Below are 19,852 nucleotides of genomic sequence, written 5' to 3'. Positions count from 1 at the left end.
AATATCATATATACTCCTAAACCTATTATTTTCTCTCATTAATGTCCAATCGACTTTAAGACTTATCTCTCAAGGTTCATTCAAGGATTCATCTTCTTCATCAAGCTTGGCTAGGGTTTCTTCAAGAACAAGTCTCTTTTTTCAATTCAAGGGTCAAATTCAATCAAGGTATGTAGGGATTGATATATGGGTTTCTTTCATCCATGGAGTCCTAAGGATTCTACTCAAAATCTCATGAATTTCAATTGGGTTTGTAACCCTAATTTATTGAATTGCATTGGACTGTTTCAATAATATTTTAATCATTATATATAATCATTATAAGTATGTTTCTTCATGAATTACCTGATTTTTAAGTTGAATTATGATTGCCCATGAAAGAAGCTATTTTCAATGATGATATTATGAACACAATGATCTCAAGGTATTATCATGGTTTTCATTCAAATTGACTATATCTATGAGTTGCATTCTAAATTCAAGTATGAATTATGATCCTGAATTATAAGTATATTCAAGATATGAATTCCAGGAAAGTTATGAAATAAGGTAACTTAGGACCCTATGTGGTGACCTATGACCTAATTATAAGAATTATGCAACTATGATTTGTAAATGATGAAAGGCCAATACTCACATTGCAATTGTTTTATGAAATGATCTATTCTATGAATCATGAAGTTTATGAACAAGTTAATATATATGCTAAGTATTTTTACTATGTTATGTATTCCGTGGGATTTGACTTAGAACCAAGTGGACTTGAGGTGGGTTCCACACCAAAAGTCTTAGTAACAACCTCAAGTCTCTTAAACTACATGCCACTGTAGGCTGCCTTCATATCCTAGCTAGTGGATTCACATATTGCGTATGTACATGACCCACCTAGTGGGGTAGATTCTACCTTAGCAAGTAGATTCTCCTTTCTTTCATAGTATGGGGAGACACAGGAATTCCATATTATAGCTAGCATAGTCTTATTGTCGGGTTCTATCCCACATATATATATGACCTTTTATGTACTTTCATGATTACCATTACATTTTTCAAGTAATTTGATCATTATGATTTTTCTTATGAATTTAATTATCTCTTCTCACCATGTACTTTACTTGATCATTGCATCATATTATCTACATTGTATTTCATGCCCTCATACTTAGTACATGTAAAAGTACTAATGCATATTTGTTGCCTATATTATCTCATAATATAGAGGTTGAGGATCATGCTCTCATCACACGTGGCTAGTAGAGTTCTTATCGATGAAGAATTTAGTGAGTCCTCATCTATAGAGGACTAGTTATGAGTTGCTTGTTTCTACATTCAAAGACTATTATCTCTTTTTTTTAGGCTGAGTTAGGGATAGGTCTTAGCCCCTGCCATTTTTATGTAGTAGAGGCACTTGTTGGATAAAAATTTAGAGTCTATGTTGTCAAATTTTCATACTTTTTACTATTTATGATTTGGATGCCTTCTTTTGTTAATTCTACACTTAATTTACCTTATGCATGGTTTATGATATTTCAAGAGGCTTGGTTGGAGCCTATTAGCATTTCGATCATCATATTACGACTAGGCCCTAAATCGGATTATGACAAAAATTGGTATCAAAACACAAGGTTTAAATGTCTTAGGGTGTCCAACATGGTGTGTCAAGTAGAGTCTTATTCATGGTTGTGAAGCACGCCACAACTATGAATCGGAGGCTATAAGGCATCTTAGGAAATTCTTATTTCTTTCATGGTCTAGGTCATCCTATAGAGTCTACCCTAAGACTTCCTATCCGACTTGGTTTCTAAAGAATGGAGGTATCCATTCTTATCAAGAAAATAGATATATCTCGGCTTATGACTTTTGTCAAACAAATTAATGGAGAGAAACTCAAAAAGATGAGAATGAGAGATTCTAAGAAAGCCCCAAATGAAGGTGTGTTCTTAAATGCTAAGTCTGGTGGTAGTAGTGGCCACTCACAACAAGGCCAAGGTTCCAAAAAAAGTTCATTAATGATAGAGCTCCATACCCTAAGGCCAAAGGAGGAGGTGTGAATGCTACTAGACCTTCATTTCCCAAGTGTGCAAACTGTGGGAAAAATCATGGAGGGAGATATTTAATGGGGATGGGTGCTTGCTTTAGATGTGGCAAGATGGTCCATAGGTAAGCCGAGTGCCCTCATGTTACCAACAAGGGTAAAGAAGGTTTTCCTTAAGGTCAAGTTGCTCAAGGTGGCCAAGCTTCACAAGGTTCACAAGCTCAACCTAAGGGTGGTCAATGTAACAACCGATTATATTCTCTTCATGGTAGGCAAGAGCTGGAGGAGACTCCCAATGTTGTTACCGGTATGTTACAGATCTTTCACTATGATGTTTATGCCTTGCTTGATTCGGGTGCAAATTTTTCTTTTGTTACTCCTTATATGGCTATGAGGTTTGATGTTGGCTTTGAAATATTGATGGATCCTTTTTCCATTTATGTCCATAGGTGAGTCGATTATGGCTAAAAGAGTATATAGAAATTGTCTCATATCGGTTTTGTATAAAGTTATCCCTTGTGATCTTGTTGATCTTGACATGACCGATTTCGACATCATTCATGGTATGGATTGGTTACATTCCTCTTATACAACCATTGATTGTAGAACCCGAAGAGTCAAGTTTCAATTTCCTAATAAGCTTATTTTTTAATAGAAGAGTAATGATTCGGTGGTTAAGGATTCATTACATGTCTTAAGGCCCAGAAAATGATTTTCAAGGGTTGCATCTACCATCTAGTTTGGGTTAGAGATACTAAATCTGAGACACCTACTCTTGTGTCAGTTTCGGTTTTAATGAGTTTTTGGAATTATTTTCTTGAAGACATCCTAGGTATTTCTTCCAAAAGGGAAATAGAGTTTGGTATTGATCTCCTACTCAATACACAGCCTATCTCTATTTTTCCATACCGTATGGCTTCGACAGAACATAAGGAGTTCAAAGAACAATGAAGGATTTGCTGGATAAGGGTTTTTATATGGCCAAGCATTTCACCTTGGGGTGCTCATGTGTTGTTTGTTAGGAATAAAGATAGGTCACTCTGAATGTGTATAGATTATCGGCAATTGAATAATTTCACAATTAAGAATAAGTATCACATCCCAAGGATTGATGACTTATTTGATCAACTTTAAGGAGCAAGCTGCTTTTTAAGATCAACCTTCTGTCGGGCTATCATCAACTCCGAGTGAGAGAGTGTGACCTTTCAAAGACGACCTTTACAACTTGGTATGATCATTTTTAAATTTTTGGTTATGTCTTTTGGACTAATAAATACCCCTGCAACTCTTATGGATCTGATGAATAGGGTGTTTAGGCAGTATTTGGATATGTTTGTGATCGTCTTTATTAATGATATTTTGATTTACGCATGGTGCGAGAAAGAGCATGCCAATAATTTGAGGATTGTGTTGCAAATTCTCAAGGACCTTCAGTTATAAGCAAAGTTTAGAAAATGTGATTTTTGGCTAATGTCAGTTACTTTTCTTGGTCACATTATTTCCGGAGAAGGAATTATGGTTTATCCAAAGAAGACCAACGCAGTTAAGAATTGGCCTACACTGTTAAGTCCTTTTGATATTCAGAGTTTTTTGGACTTATCCGGTTATTATAGACAGTTTGTGGAAGGTTTTTCTTCCATTACATCACCCTTAACTTCTTTGACTAAAAAGAAGGTGAAACTCCAATGGTCCAAAGCATGTAAGAAGAGCTTGCAAGAGTTGAAGGATAGACTTATCTCCACTCTGGTGTTGATATTAACGGAAGGTTTGATGGTCTGGTTGTGTATTGTGATGCTTCACGAGTTAGTCTTGGTTGTGTGCTAATACAAAATAGCAAGGCGATAGTTTATGCTTCAATAAAACTCAAGAAATATGAGACGAATTACCCAACTCAAGACTTGGAGTTGGCGGCAGTGGTATTTGCTTTAAAGTTATGGAAACACTATCTCGATAGTGTCCATATAGATGTTTTCACCGATCACAAGAGTTTGCAATACCTTTTCACTCAAAAGGACTTGAATCTTCGACAAAAGAGGTGGCTTGAACTATTTAAACATTATGACATGAGTGTACTATACCATCAAGGTACGGCAAATGTGGTTGCAACGCTCTTAGTAGATTATCCATGAACAGTCTTTCTCATATTGAGGATGAAAAGAGAGAGTTAGTTGGGGATGTGCATCAATTAGCCCGGTTGGGTATTTTATTGGTTGATTCCGAAGATGGTGGTATTGTTATGCAAAATGGATTTGAGTCATCACTTGTGGTGGATGTAAAGGTGAAGCAAGATAATGATCCCTCTTTTGTTGAATTAAAGAAAGCAGTTTCCAAAAACACCATAGAGGCTTTCTCCTGGGGGGGATGGTGTTTTGAGATATCAAGGTTGATTGTGCATGCCGAATATTGATGGCTTGAGAAATATGATATTGCCCGAGGATCATAATTCACAGAATTCTATTTATCCCAATTCCACAAAGATGTATCAAGATTTTAGAGAAGTATATTGATGGAATGGAAAGAAGAGGGACATTGCAGAATTTGTGGCTAAGTATCCCAATTATCAACAAGTGAAAGTTGAGCATAAATAATTGGGGGGTTTGGCTCAAGACATTGAGATTCCTACTTGGAAGTGGGAAACCTTGAATATGGACTTTGTTACATGATTGCCTCATACTCATAGGCAACATGATTCCATTTGGGTGATATTTGACCGAATGACTAAGTCAGCTCATAGCTAAGACGTCATATTCAGACGAAGACTATGTAGATTGTATATCCGAGAGTTGGTCAAGCTTCATGATATTCCATTGTCTATCATTTCTGATCGAGGTATTTAGTTTACATTTTAGTTTTGGCGATCATTTGAAAATGGTCTAGGTAACCAAGTGAAGCTTAGTATAGCTTTTCACCTACAAATGGATGGTTAGGATGAACGTACTATTCAGACATTAGAGGATATGTTGAGAGAATGTGTGATTGATTTTAAAGGAAATTGGGATAACCATTGCCATTAATAGAGTTTGCTTATAATAACAGTTATCACTCTAGCATTGAAATGGATCCATTTAAGGCTTTGTATGGTAGGCGGTATAGATCCCCTATCAGTTGGTTTGAGGTAGGTGAAGTTGCTTTGATAGGACCCAAGTTGGTGTTTGAGGGTATAGAGAAAGTTAGAATCATTAGAGTAAGATTGAAAATGGCCGAAAGTAGACAAAAGACCTATTCAAATGTAAGGAGAAGGGAACTTGAATTTGAAGTCAATGGTTGGGTTTACTTGAAAATTTTACCCATGAAGGGTGTGATGCAATTTGGCAAGAAGTAGAAGCTAAGTCCCCTTTACATTGGCCTATATCATATTTTGAAATGAATTGTAAGGTAGCTTATGAGTTGGATTTGCCTTCAGACCTGGCATCGGTGCATCTAGTGTTCCATGTGTCCTTGGTGAGGAAGTCTGTTGGTGATCCTATCTCCATTGTGCCACTGGACAGCATTGAGGTCAAGGAGAGTCTTTCTTATGAAGAGGTTCCGATTTAGATCTTGGACCGGAAAGTTAGAAAGTTGAGGAACAAAGAAATTACTTCAGTTAAAGTGTTCTGGAGGAATCAAGAGGTTGAGCATGATACATGGGAGGCCGAAGCCGATATGATGTCCCGATATCCTTATCTTTTTCCTTCCGTGCCTAATTGAGGTATTTTGGTCCTTCATGATCCAACCATACCGAATCATGTATTTTATTTGTTTCATGGTTTCATATGCATTCATGTTCATAATATGAGTTTTAAAGTTATGTTTTTGCTTGAGATTAAGGATTATATGTTTTTATGCATTATTCAGATATTTTGCATTCATGTTGGGCTGTTATATTCCTTTCCTATTCCATTCAGGGTAGATCAAGCCCCATTTGAGAAAGAATATTCCCGAGGGGGAGATATTGTAAGATGAAGAAATTAGGAAAGTTAGAAAATGAGTATCACAAGATGAAATAAATAAAAACCTATAATTTGACAGCAGATGACGACCATAGAAGGCCATCACGGGCTGTGGTATGCATCACGGACCGTGGTGAGCAACCGTGGTAGTGACTCTAAGACTTATTCCTGCAAGGTGAGGTCCACGATAGGGCACCACAGACCGTGGTGAGTTCCACCGGCCGTGAAGCCCTCCGTGGTGACCCCTTTCCTGAGACGTCAGAATATGATCCCAAAGCTAGGACCACGATTAGACACCACCATCCGTGTATCTCTTCATGAACCGTGGTGGTCACTCCTGTAGGTCACCCTATAGGGCCTGCACCACGCCCACTCTTCACGGGCTGTAATGCATTCCACGGACCATGAAGGGTGGAGGAAATTCTAAAACCTTCCCCGAGAACTTTGGATTTCATGTTTCCAAGTCCAACATCTTGGACACCACCACGGGCCATGATGATCATCACGGACCGTGATGAGTGTTTTGTGGTAAATCCCAGTTAGAGTTTAATTAGGGATAATCTGTTTTTTTTTATTCTTTTATTACTGTATATGGACGTTTTTGGGACTAGATTCATTACGAAAATATCCTAAATACTCCGAAACCTATTCTTTTCCCTCGTTAATTTTCAATCAACTTTAAGACTTCTCTCTCAAGTTTCATTCAAGGATTTATTTTCTTCATCAAGCTTGGCTAGGGTTTCTTCAAGAACAAGTCTTCCTTTCCAATTCGAAGATCAAATTCAATCAAGGTATATAGGGATTGATCCATGGGTTCCTTTCACCTATGGAGTCCCAAGTCTTCTACTCAAAATCTCATGAATTTCAATTGGGTTTGTGACCATAATTTGATGAATTCCATTGGGTTATTTCAATTATATTTTAATCTTTATATATGATCATTATAAGTATGATTGCCCATCCATGAAGCTATTTTCAATGATGATATTATGAAGTATGATTATGAACACAATGATTTCAAGGTATTATCATAGTTTTCATTCAAATTGACTATGCATATTAGTTGTACTCTAAATTCAAGTATGAATTATGATCATGAATTACAAGTATGTTCAAGATATGAATTTTATGCAAGTTATGAAGTAAGGTGACTTAGGGCCCTAGGCACCACCTAGGACCTAATTATATGAATTATGCAAGTATGATTTGTAATGATGAAAGGCCAATACTCACATTGAAATTATGATATGAAATTATCTAATCTATGAATCATAAAGTTTATGAACAAGTCATGATATATGCTAAGTATGCTTACTACGTTATGTATCCCTTGGGATTTTACTTAGCACTGAGTGGACTTGGGATGAGGGCCCTACGAAAAGCCTTAGTAGCAGCTTCAAGTCTCTTAAACTACGTGCCATCATAGGTTACCTTCATGGCCTAGCTAGTGGATCCATATATAGCGTATGTACATGACCCGCCTAGCGGTAGAATCTACTTTGGCAAGTAGATTTCCCCTTTCTTCTATTGTATGGGTAGACATCGGGATTCCATGTTATATCTCACATGGTCTTATTGTCGGTTATGGTTCCACCCCACACATATGTATGACCTATCATGTACTTTCATAATTACTACTATGCTTTTCAAATGCTTTGATCATTATGATTTTTCTTATGACTTTACGTATCTCTTCTCACTCTGTACTTTACTTGGTTATTGTATCGTATTATTTACATTGTATGTCATTCCCTCATAGATAGCAATGTATGTCTACATTGTTATCTATATTGTCTGATAATGTAGGGGCTGAGCACCATGCTCCTATCATACGTGGCTAGTAGAGTTCTTATCGATGATGTATTTGGGGAGTCCTCATCTATCGAGGACTAGTTATGAGTTGCTTGTTTCTCTATTCAAAGATTATTATTTCTTTCTTATTGAGTCAGAGCTAGGTAAAGGTCTTATCCCCCGCTATTTTCATGTAGTAGAGGCACTTGTTGGACATATATTTAGAGTCTATGTTGTCAGATTTTCATACTCTTTACTATTCATGATTTGCACTCCTTCTTATGTTAATTCCGTACTTAATGTACCTTATGCATGCATTATGATATGTTAAGAGGTTTGACTGGAGCCCTTTGGTGTTTTGATCTTCGTGTTATAACTAGGCCCTAGGTCGGGTCATGACAGTAATTGAGATGATCATTTTCCTTTGATTGAGTTTGCTTATAATAATAGCTATCACTTGAGTATTTGGATGTTTCCATTTGAGTCTCTTTATGATAGGAGGTGTAGGTCTCCTATAGGATAGTTTGTGGTTGCTGAAGTGGCTTTGATAAGTCTGAGTCAAGCTATGGAAAAAGTTCTACTTATTGGAGATAGGTTGAGAATTCCTAGAGTAGGAAGAAATCCTATGCCGATGTAATAAGAAAAGAGCTTGAGTTTGAAGTTGATGATTGGGATTATTTAAAAAATCTCACCTATGAGGGGTGTGATGAGATTTGGTAAGAAAGGGAAGCTCAGTCCTAGTTATGTTGGATCTTTTCAGATTTTTAGACATTTTGGCTAGGTGGCCTATGAGCTGGTTTTGCCATCCAAGTTGGAATCAGTGCATCCATTATTTCATGTGTTCTTTTTGAAGAAGTGCATTGGTTATCTTACATTATTTGTGCCTTTAGAGATAGTTGACGTGAACGGAAGTCTCTCTTATGAAAAGGTATCAATTGAGATTTTAGACCGTCAGCTTCGTAAGTTGAGTAACAAAGAAGTTGCTTCAGTGAAAGTCCTTTAGAGGAATCAGGCAGTACAAGATATTACATGGGAATTTGAAGCTGATATAATATCCAAGTATCCCCATCTATTTCCTTCCAGTTTAGTTTTAGTGTCATGTATTGGTTCCTCCTTTTTGGATTTATGTGTTTCATATATTCTCATGTCTAAGTCTACATGTTCATGAAATCAGTTTTAAACTTCATGTTTTAGCTAGAAGTCAGTCACTCTTTCAGTTTTATATATTTTTGCATTCATGATGGCTCATATATCCTTTCCTACTCTTTTTATGCTTAGTTGAACTTCATTCGAGGATGAATGTTCTGAAGGAGGAGATATTGTAACACCTCGAAATTGCCAAACTCATATAAAGTATAAAAATGCATAAAAGGTTGATGAGGTTTGCAAATTCTTGGTTTTCATGGAAGACTTCTAGGACTGTATAAGTTTCCATGGTCCGTGGAAGCCATTGTGAAGTGGAACTGAAGATGGAAGTTTTGGAAGAGAGTTTCACGGGTGATTTAATGAACCGTGAAGGCTACCACAAGCCATGTACTGGTTCGTGAACCAAACCCCCAGAACTCTGGAAAACCTCATCTTTTAAGGTGATTTTACGGCCCGTAGATATTTGTACGTTCGTAGAGGCTTTCGTGGAACATGACCCTCTAGACTCAGATCCCCTCTACTTTCACAAACACCATCACGAACCGTGAAGTGGAATATGATCTTGGGACATCGCCCATAGATGGCCCCGTCGACTTTTTAAATCAGGGTTAGTTGGGTCTTTTCCACTCTTTTAACTCCTATACTTCATTTTTTCTAGATTATTTTGAGGACCTATTACCATTTCTAAGACTTAAACCCTCCTCATTCACTCTCATTCTCTCAAAACCCTAAAGTCTTCTTCCTCAAGTTTCTCCATTCAAGAATTCTTCAAGCTTCAAGTCTCCTTTCCAAATTCCAAGATAGGGTTTCATCAAGGTATGTGGGAAATTCTTTAATTGGTTCCTCTTCACTCAATGAGTCCCAAAGAAACCTCAAAAATCTCTTTTATGATTTTCACCCAATTTTAGGGTTTTCATGATTTGTATGGGTCCGATTTATTTTTACTCTTCATGATTGATCTTATTATGCATGATATGATCATAATTCAAGGTTTTCAATGATATTTTCATAAACCCATTCTATGCAAATATTTTAAGATTTATGATTCAAGCTATGTTAATATGCATGCACTATGATATGAGGATTTCATGAATCAAGGATACTTTGAGATCATCATTATGCGTAAAACGATCTCTTTATACCATTTCATGGTGTAATTTGGTCGTATCAATCCTCAAAGACATGAATAGTCCTCTCTGACCAACCATCAGGCTGCAGGTAAAATGTGGTGCTAAGCTCAACTTGAGTACCCGATTCATTCTACATCCACTGCTCATCCCTTTTACTTCTACTTAGAGGAATCGTAATTGAGCTCGAGGTCCAGCTATGGAGTTTTCTATAATTCCTTCTTGAGTTCTATTGTCGAGTACTGTTGATTGAGAATTAATAAAATTCAGAGTTACCTCATTGTGTCCAATTCGATTTTCCTCTTTTAATTTTGATTGCAATTTCTTAAGTACATAACATAATATAACACGATATGGACTAATGAAGCAAAATTGAGAAGAATTCAGATGCATACAAGATCACTAGACGATTGAGTGAAGTCATAACAGTAATTGATGAAATAGGTCAACATATCATATATATGTATGTGAGTCATCAGTTTAAATATAGGCATGGAAGGTGTAACGTCTTTTTCCCAGATAGTTTTAAGAATGTCAGACTCACCGCCACGATCTATGTGTAGCCTGGTGATATCACTAAATCATTGGCTTCAGTTTATTATTAATATATTGAAAAAGACCCTCACGTTCTCCAGATATTATGTATACGGTATACCCTTCCCTCATTCCCTCATCTCACTTCCCATTTTTTTTTCTCATCAAGTGTTCCATATATAATTGATAGTAACAGGTGACAGTTAATCCTTTTCTCAATGATTGGTGTATATATATACATATATGTTACTCCTCATTATTGTTGTCATGTATAAAGTAATTTTAAAGCCTCGGAAGGGTTTCATCATTTTGTCCATAATTAGTTAAACCAAGTCTTCTGAGTTGAGTTGTACTTGGTCCATATTGTGGACAAATGAGCAATACTTCTCCATTTCATTTTGTATGACAGTATTCAATTGAACACAAAATTTTAAACATATCTGAAAATTTGTAGTATTTAACTTAACATGTTATGGCATTTCCATAGCTATAAGAGTGAATAAGAAATTTTAACTTAAGGAATTACGGAATATAAGATTGGTGTCATTTTTTTAAAAAAAATTAAATGTAAAAAGTGACATAAATTAAATTTGTATCTGAAAAGTGACATAAATTAAATTTGTATCTGTGTGACCTATAGGTCATAGATTCGAGCCGTAAAATCAACCATTAATGCTTGCGTTAAGATGGGTTGTCTACTTCACACCTCTTGGGTGCAGTCCTTACCCGAACACAAGATGTTTTGTGCATCGAAATGCCTTTTTTGACATAAAATAAAGCAGAGAGATTGAAGTATTATTAGATTACTTGTTGGAGCATATTCTGCTTATTAATCATTGGTTACTGAGTCCCAATATAAAGTCTTCATTTGTGTTGGTATAAATATGTGCCTCTACGCATCGACCATATTGAGTTCTCTATGATCAATTAATAACATAGAAGAACGACATTAACTTCCCTACAGGCTCTTAGTTAGAATAAGAACATGGAGCCTGTATCTGAAGAGGAATGGAGTGGAATGTATTCCACTGATCAGGAGGCTTATTTCATGGCTCAGTTGCTTTGGCAGCCTAATAACATTGACAATACTACTACTTCAATGTATTTTTCTAGTTATAATGGTTGTAGTGGTTCTCAATTTTCCCTTCCAAGTCATGAAAGCTACTACCAGAGTCATGTTCGGTCAATCTTGACGAGAAATGGAAGTTCAATAACAAAGGAACATAGTATGGTGGAAGGTGAAAACACAAGTTCACCCTCTCAGGTGCCTACTAATTACAATCTAATTGAAGTGGATGACTTCCTCAACCAAGATGTGAGCAATGATAGCATGGAGTCTGGTGAAAACATTCCTAAAGATGTATTGCAGCTAGGAAGAGATGTTGAACTAGTGCGAAAACTTCTGCAAGACAAAGTACTGGATAGTCCACCAGAGAGATCTAAACAAAAGAGATGCCGCGGGTTGCTTGAGGATGTGAGTATTATCATGTGAACTATTATTTCATGTTTTCAGCTGATCTTTCTTTTCTTATATAGGTCCCAAAGAACAAGAGAAGCGTAAAGCTGAAAAAGACTAGAGAGATTGATGGGGAAAACAAGGCTGCACTGCAGAGGCAGAACTCTATTAGTTGCTGCTCAGAAGATGAATCTATTAATGTACCTAAATCAAGAGCTTGCAGAGGTTCAGCAACTGACCCCCAGACCTTGTATGCAAGGGTATTTAACTGCGTGTTAACCACCTAGTTTTGCTTGTTTTCTCCATCATCTAGTATATGTGATCATAAGAATCTATCTTTCCTCTTTACAGAAAAGAAGAGAGAGAATTAATCAAAGATTGAGGATCTTGCAGAGTCTAGTCCCTAATGGAACCAAGGTAAATGAAGTCAATCACTAAAATTGCATTAAAGATCTTGTTATCTTCTTAGAATATTTGAACCTGAAAGGTCAAAATATTTGACGACAGGTTGATATTAGCACCATGCTTGAAGAGGCAGTCCAGTATATCAATTTTTTGCAACTTCAAATTAAAGTAAGGCTTATTGTCCCTTTCACAAATTAGGATTTCACTCATTGAACACACAAAAAATTCTCACTTATGGATTCTCTTAGCCTTAAAGAAGACTTGCATATTCATGTACAGAGAGAAAAAGAACTCTAGTGGGATAAAAGAAGTGAAAACAGTATATAAAATAGTCAAAATAACGCCATGGCTGTCTAAAAACTAATGATACCAATTATGTTCATTGCTTCTCAGGAGATGATTTTAATTAATATGGGACTTTTTGTTTGGGAATCTACAGCTTTTGAGCTCTGATGACCTATGGATGTATGCTCCGATTGCGTACAACGGAATGGACATTGGCCTAAATCTGAAGATAGGAACTCCAAAATCATAATGTTGAGAGCTCACAAGATATGGTGGTTTTATTGTACATTAGTCAATTGATTGATGAGGGCATTATCATACAGATTACAGGGAGATAAAGAATCATTGTCATTTTTTGTAATGGTGTCTATAAAGATTCAACCTATCAACTGGTATTATTATCTTATTCATGAGAGACTAATCATTCATCTCTGACTGAATATCTTAACATGATGAAGGAGCTGGTTTTTAGTGTTTATGGCATTTCTTAGGGTGTCATGAGGCATTAATTATATACAAACTGAATTATGGAAATCAAAAGGAAATCATCTGTAATTATAAATGATTTGCAATATGTTAGGCAATCAATTATGAACCTGATTGTTTCTATTTTGTTGTGGTATTTCCACGAGCCTAAGTTTGCAGCAAAAATGCTACAAGGATCGGTTTAAGTTATTCCAACATGCTTTGAAGGAAGACATAATAAATGTAACAGCTACTACAACTACTTCAGAAAAAAATACAACTCAAACATAGGACATAGCTTTGATGGTTATTTTCCTTCTCTTGTTCGTAATTCATGAAAATGCTCGTCAGGTGACTACTAACAATATTAATATACTTCAAAGTTCAAACCTAGAAAAGCTAAACCGGAAATACTCATAAATCATAATCATGGACTCAGTATCTGTATTGCACATTTACGTGGAGTTATATTTACAGGATGTCTGCACAGACAACAGTGTTAAGATATACTAAGAAATATCAAGTATTCAGGAGAGTGGAAATGAAAAAAAAAATGATGCACAAATCATCTCTTAGAGAAGATCTATGCATGTATACATTTTCACTCTCACATTTTATACGTAGCAAGTATTGTACTTATATCTGAACTTTGTGGCTTCAATATACAGTCTTCAAGTTTGATATCACCAGGCCTTTAACTGCTACTTCCAAAAGCCATAGCAGTTCTCTCAACATACTTCAGTAAGATCCCATATATTTTGTTCCTTACCTTTTGACAAACTTCAATTTCTGAATCATCGAAGCTTCCATCCTTTCCAGCATTCGCCTCCTTATTGATTATCATATCTAACCAATCATTGACTCTCTTCACCTTATACATCATTTCTGCTATTTGACTATCTACTACCATTGAAGAGGCTTTTATTTCAACCTCATCTAGGTACTTCTCTACATGTCCCAAAAACAATTTTCTACACTCGTTCTGCAATGAAGAAGCTAGGAAAGTGGCTGTAGGCATTGTGCTTCCTCTAGTCCAGTCAGGCTGCTCATCTTTGTCAGACGACAATAAGAAGGGAATCTCATCAGTGTTCCTATGTGATTTGATAATATATGACCCATTAGGTTTGGTACTTCGATTTGATATGCTTGACTTCTTCGGCGTATTGGTGACAGCCATAGTGTTACGGATTGGATTGAGAACAGTGGAGCATGGTGAAAGATCAAGAGCCACAGCAGATTTTATCCACATGGATGAATTTTTCTTTCTCTGAACTGCAATGGTCAATGCTTCCTTAACTGAACTGGTGTTATAAGTTGAATGAGCAGCTTCTCCTGAAGTTCTAAGTGGACTTATATTTGTAAGTGACTGTAATATTAATCGTGTCTGAGCCATGTCATCTTGAAGATCAAAAAAATTATCAACATGAGGCTGGAGATCATCTTGTTCAGCTAAATGGAACTCTGAAAACTTGCTGGAGAAAGAAATATGTGTTACTCAGCACCAACAATATGGGCCATCGGAATGGAATAACAGTGAAAAGGGAAAAGAAAGTAACACAGGAATTGCACTTAAAACAATAAGACAATACATTGTATTAATTTAGTAATGGTAAAACAATATAATGACGCGCAATGGAAATCGGTAGCTTCTATAGATTGTTGGAAATGCACTTAAGAAATATTTCAGCTCATGACCTGAAAGATTAACTATCCAAATAGAAGCCTTATTTCTTCCGTATTAGATAGTGACAGATAATTTTATCCTAACATTCTCACCACAACTATGTCATATGCTTTAAAATTGTTCCATTTCTGGCATGAAAACTGCCAATAAAGTCCCTTTATTGTGTCTCTGGGTGGTAAGCCATTTCAATGAACTCCTCTCAGTTAATTCTTTTATACCCGGTGCTATCTCTATCTCTACCTTAGGTCTTTTCCTCTTTAGAAAATGGTAAAATGGTACATTACTACATTTCATGGTCTTTACTAGCGAAAATAACCATGATAATATCTACTGAAGCAGGCTATATAGTTTGAAACAATCCAGACGTTGTTCTTCATGATAATCATCACTTGCCAACGATGCCTGTCTATGACTGGTATAGATTTTATTTTGACATGGATGTCTAATATTATATGTAACCATTCTCTGCTTGTGAAGATTGTGCTATGGATCATTAAAAGACAATCCAAGAATGATATAAGAAGTAAGGATGATATAAAGATGTAACTTGAAATAGTTACTAGCTCGTTTAGCTTCACCTAGACAGTTCCTAGAGTTCAAGATCCTACTTTCTACTACTACAACCCAGGACTATATATAGGCCATGTTAAGTAATAGGGACAAGACAAAAATCAAGAACAATGAAAAGTGTTCACAACAGTGACCTGAGGCCTCATATTATACAGAAACAATCAGTCAACCGACTGAAACAAGAAGAAGCAAGACAAAAAGAGAGAATAATCATGAAATTTTCTACTTAATCCACCCTAACTCATCTTGAATAAAGTAAGATTTGTATCAGAAAGTCCACCTTAAGGAATTGAGCAACCTCTCAGCTGCACACGCTTCTTGCAAAGAATCAGTAGCTGCAACCAGAGCGATGTCTCTTTGCTTTACAACCTCCTGAAGTACAAGGAAAAATCACAAACGTCAGTACCAATGTAGATCACTCAACTACTCATGCAAGTATTACAACGGAAGTAATTTTCGCATGATTTTATTACCTTTCCAAGCTTCACCAAGCTCGAGGGGAGTGAGTCCCATGATATACCAGTTTCTGCCCCTTGTCTGTCATTAGCAAAGCGGTCAATTGTCTCTGAGGCTTGCTCACAGTTTATCTTTGAGAAAGAAGCTTTGCTCTTAGTGGAACTCTTCATTTTCTTTGCAGAGCCTACTCCTCTTCTTCTTGGTATTGAACTTGAATTGTCATCGGAGCTATCATACCTTACAGAACGAACTGACGAAACCTGTCTATATAAAGTGAATAAGCATGAACTTGAAGGAAAAACCACAAATAAGAGTATGCTAAAATAGTTAAACATGACAATTAGCTCAAAAGATGCTGAATAAACAGAAAGAGAAGTATACTGGGAACAATTTAATCAATCTGTGGCGTGAAAATATGATACATAGTATCAATTGAAAACAGGATGTAGCAGTCTACAATAATGTAAAGAAAATGTATCTCTTTCTGAAGTCCATGTTGGACCCTAATCACTGGCTATTACTCCGGACAGTTGCAGACACTACACAAACATGCATCAATTATGATTTTGCAGTATAAATGCCAAGCCTATATCAACATAGCTTGCTTTCTTATCAGATTTTAGTTGCATAAATCTATACAGAAACCTTAGCCAGGCTTTGATATAAGTCATCTAAATTTCAGTTCAAGCAAGTTACTAGCAAAACCATGCTACTTTTTTTGCTAAAACTTATACTCCAGTTTAGAAAATGCATTGATAGTACAAACCTTGCCATAATAAATATTTATAGACTTCAAATTATCACAACAATATTGGAAAAATTAACATGAAGGAAAGTAAATTTGATAAGTTAGCACTCACAGTTGGACTGTGACTACGAGGTGGTCTGATATCGTGCTTGACAACTGAAGAATCGAAAATTTCTTTAACTTCCAAAATCTCCGACTCATTCCAACTTCTTCTCTTTGAATTATGAGACGAAAATGAGACCAATGACAATATGCTCTCTGTATCACTGTCAATGTCAAAAGATCTTTTCTTTCTTTTTTGTATTTCCCGAAAAAGATGAGAATTTCTCCTCTCACTATCAGATCTTTTAGCAGTGCAATCCAAGCCCACCGTCTTGTCACTTGAACGAAATTTTGAAGCACTGAGAGAGCGAAATTTGCCTTTAGATTTACTTTCCAAATGATCATTTTTGTTCTTAAACCCATCAGAATCAGATAATCTACGAGCCAATTTTCGTGAATTGGAAGGGATTTCAATTATTTTATTCTCAGAAATTACAGTTTTTTCAACAATACAATCAGAATTAGATGCCTGAAGAATGTTCATTACATTTGCAACGGAATCAATGTCTTGAGGGGTTCCCACACATGGGCGCCTACCAGGGAGAGGCGTTACGCCCCTTATCAACGGAAAAGGGTGAGCATCCTCCAATTTTTTTACATAAATGAATTGACCTAATTTCAATTGATTTGCAAGAATCATCTCATTTTGCTCTTGGGGCAAAGAAACATATATTGCATGAGAAATATCTGAAACTTTGAGGTAAAATCCTCTGTTAGGCCAAAGATCGCCTTCTTCAAGGACAGGAATGATGCTTCTGATTTGCAACAATATGGTTTTTTCATCATCGGAGGCATTACCTCCAATTTTCATATCTTCAAGAAACTTTACAAGAACACCAGACTTCAAAGACGCCATGATTTTCATGTACAAAGATTGATAAGAACCCACTACCAAGGTTACTAACCAAAACAATCCAATTTGGGTAATAATAAGGCTATATAAATATAAAAGAAGGTTCTCAAAAACCATTCAGATTCAGATAATGGATAACATGACAGAGGGAAGAGAGCAAATTAGATGGATAAACCCGATGAGAGAATTTCAGGTAGCAATGTATAAATCCGATTTTGGGGGTCTCTGTGCTGACTGACTCGATGATTTCAGAGAAAACTATGAAGAAAACGCGTTAGCTTTGACCCCAAAGAAGGGAATGGCTATGGAAGAAAATAATGAATGAAAGAGATGGCATGGAAAGCGCGAGCACAAGAGGTCGTTAAAAACGGTTAAACGGTTCACTATTAGATTTTCTTTTTTCTTCTCAATATGCAATACCAATACACAATTATTAGCTTCCTACATTCTTGGATATGTGTCACGTCCTTAGTCTTCAAGCTTGCATGACTTCTTTCCTACTTGGCAGCGGCGGAACCAGGATTTTGAATAAGGGGTTCAAAATATAAATAAACAGACATACGAACTAGTCAAAAGGGATTCGACATGTGTTTTGTATACATAAAAATTATTTTAACCATGTATAAATGATATAATTTTTTGCCGAAGAGGGTTTGGATGAACCCCTAGCAACAAGGTGGGTCCGCCACTATTCGTAAGGATCCCCTCGTACATGTGAATCAAATTTTAGTGTATACCTTACAGTAACTTAAACTATCTTGTGCTAAATTCATCATAATCATGTTGTGAATTCTATAGTTTGTGCGACGCGGTTTACGGACCCAAATTTCTTCATCCGCTCAACTATCTAGTTCAAGTAGGACTTGATAGAATCAAGTTGCTCCTCCAATCTTTGGGCATATGATAAACATCCAAACTCTTTCCCTCAAACACAATTTGTAATTAATATGCAGTTTGTGATTGTTGCCATGTGGCTGGCTCAAACATTGTCTGCCTCGTGGACTAACTCCGATGTAAGCTATAAGATAATTGGGCGATATCTAACAGCCTTGCCCAATCTTTCTGATGCACGCTCACTTAATGTCTCAATTAGCTTGCACTCCACTAAGGCATTCACTCGTTTCGTCTGTCCATCCATTTGCAATTGGAAACTAGTGGGAAAATGCAGCTTCATGCCAAGTATGTTGAACAACTCCCTTTAAAATTTTCCAGAAGTGGGAGTCTCGATCACTAATGATATTCCTTAGTAAACAACTTCCTTGTTTGTCAACCTGGTGTGGCAGACATGAAAGTGACGTAATTAGAAAATCTATCCATGACCATCGTGATAATGCCATAATCATAGGACTTTACTAAACAAGTGATAAGTTTTGCAGTCATGTTCTTCCATGGATGCTCTCCAATTGGTAGTGGCTCCAAAAATCCTTCGGACTGCTTCTGCGCAATCTTGTTCTATTGGTACACAAGTCAAGTCTTTGCGTAACACTCTACATGTACTTTGATATAACAATTAATTATTGTACAAAACACTAAAAATTTTGACACCACAATTTTGGTATTATGAAATTTTATATGTATTTTAAAATTTTTGGTATTTGGTATAATATTTAATATATTTTTTAAAAAGATATTGATATACCAAATACCTTATTGTGTTATAAAACATAGGCAATATACTACAAGAAATATATGCCAAAAATATGAAGAGTAGAATGTAGAGATCATCTTATTCAAATGTTTTCAAGTGTCACGTACAATGATGAATGACAATCCTATTTCTAAGTTGAGAAAATATTCTAAAAGCCACTATGTTAAATGCACAAATTAATAGATACATTCTTATCCAAAATAATTCATAGAACCTAGAGAATATATATACATGAATGTAAGTAGTTCATGTATTGAGTAAATGGACATGCAATCCACTAATTCAATTAATTTATAACACTCCCCTTGGATGTCACTATATAATGTGCCTTGTTAAAATCTTAATAGGAAAAATTCAATGGGAAAAAGTCTAGTGAAGAAAAAGAGTACACACACCTCATAATACACTTTGAATGCTACCTAATTAAAAATCTTACCAGAAAATCAAATTGGGACAAAATGATGGTTAAAAAAAGAGTACAACTCATATTTTACCCCATCCCCCAACCCCCCAATAAAAGTTTTACTTGATATCTCGTAGATGATGCATTCCAATCTTATATCTCAACGTCTCAAATATTTATGTTGGCAATAATTTAGTGAATAATTCTGCAAGAATCAC

The 19,852-nt window shown here is 36.0% G+C and overlaps 2 protein-coding genes across 2 annotated transcripts; one reads left to right on the top strand and one right to left on the bottom strand.

Moving 5' to 3' along the window:
- Positions 1 to 11,544: 11,544 nt before the first annotated feature.
- On the top strand, positions 11,545 to 12,955 carry LOC129875704 (transcription factor RSL3-like). Its single transcript, XM_055950970.1, has 5 exons — positions 11,545 to 12,033; positions 12,096 to 12,275; positions 12,367 to 12,432; positions 12,523 to 12,588; positions 12,860 to 12,955. Exons 1-5 carry the CDS (start codon positions 11,545 to 11,547, stop codon positions 12,953 to 12,955), a joined length of 897 nt encoding a protein of 298 aa, XP_055806945.1.
- A 626-nt stretch (positions 12,956 to 13,581) lies between these two features.
- Positions 13,582 to 18,015, bottom strand: LOC129877107 (uncharacterized). The gene is made up of 4 exons (XM_055952589.1): positions 16,741 to 18,015; positions 15,898 to 16,140; positions 15,705 to 15,796; positions 13,582 to 14,642 (listed from the first exon to the last, which is right to left on the bottom strand). The coding sequence occupies exons 1-4, from the start codon at positions 17,698 to 17,700 to the stop codon at positions 13,865 to 13,867; spliced, it is 2,073 nt and encodes a 690-aa protein (XP_055808564.1). The 5' UTR covers positions 17,701 to 18,015; the 3' UTR covers positions 13,582 to 13,864.
- Between the last annotated feature and the right edge of the window lie 1,837 nt (positions 18,016 to 19,852).

The sequence above is a fragment of the Solanum dulcamara genome, chromosome 12 (assembly GCF_947179165.1).
Source record: "Solanum dulcamara chromosome 12, daSolDulc1.2, whole genome shotgun sequence".
NCBI lineage: Eukaryota > Viridiplantae > Streptophyta > Magnoliopsida > Solanales > Solanaceae > Solanum > Solanum dulcamara.
The sequence above is the reverse complement of the archived record's forward strand: the minus strand, read 5'-3'. Positions and strand labels throughout refer to the sequence as shown.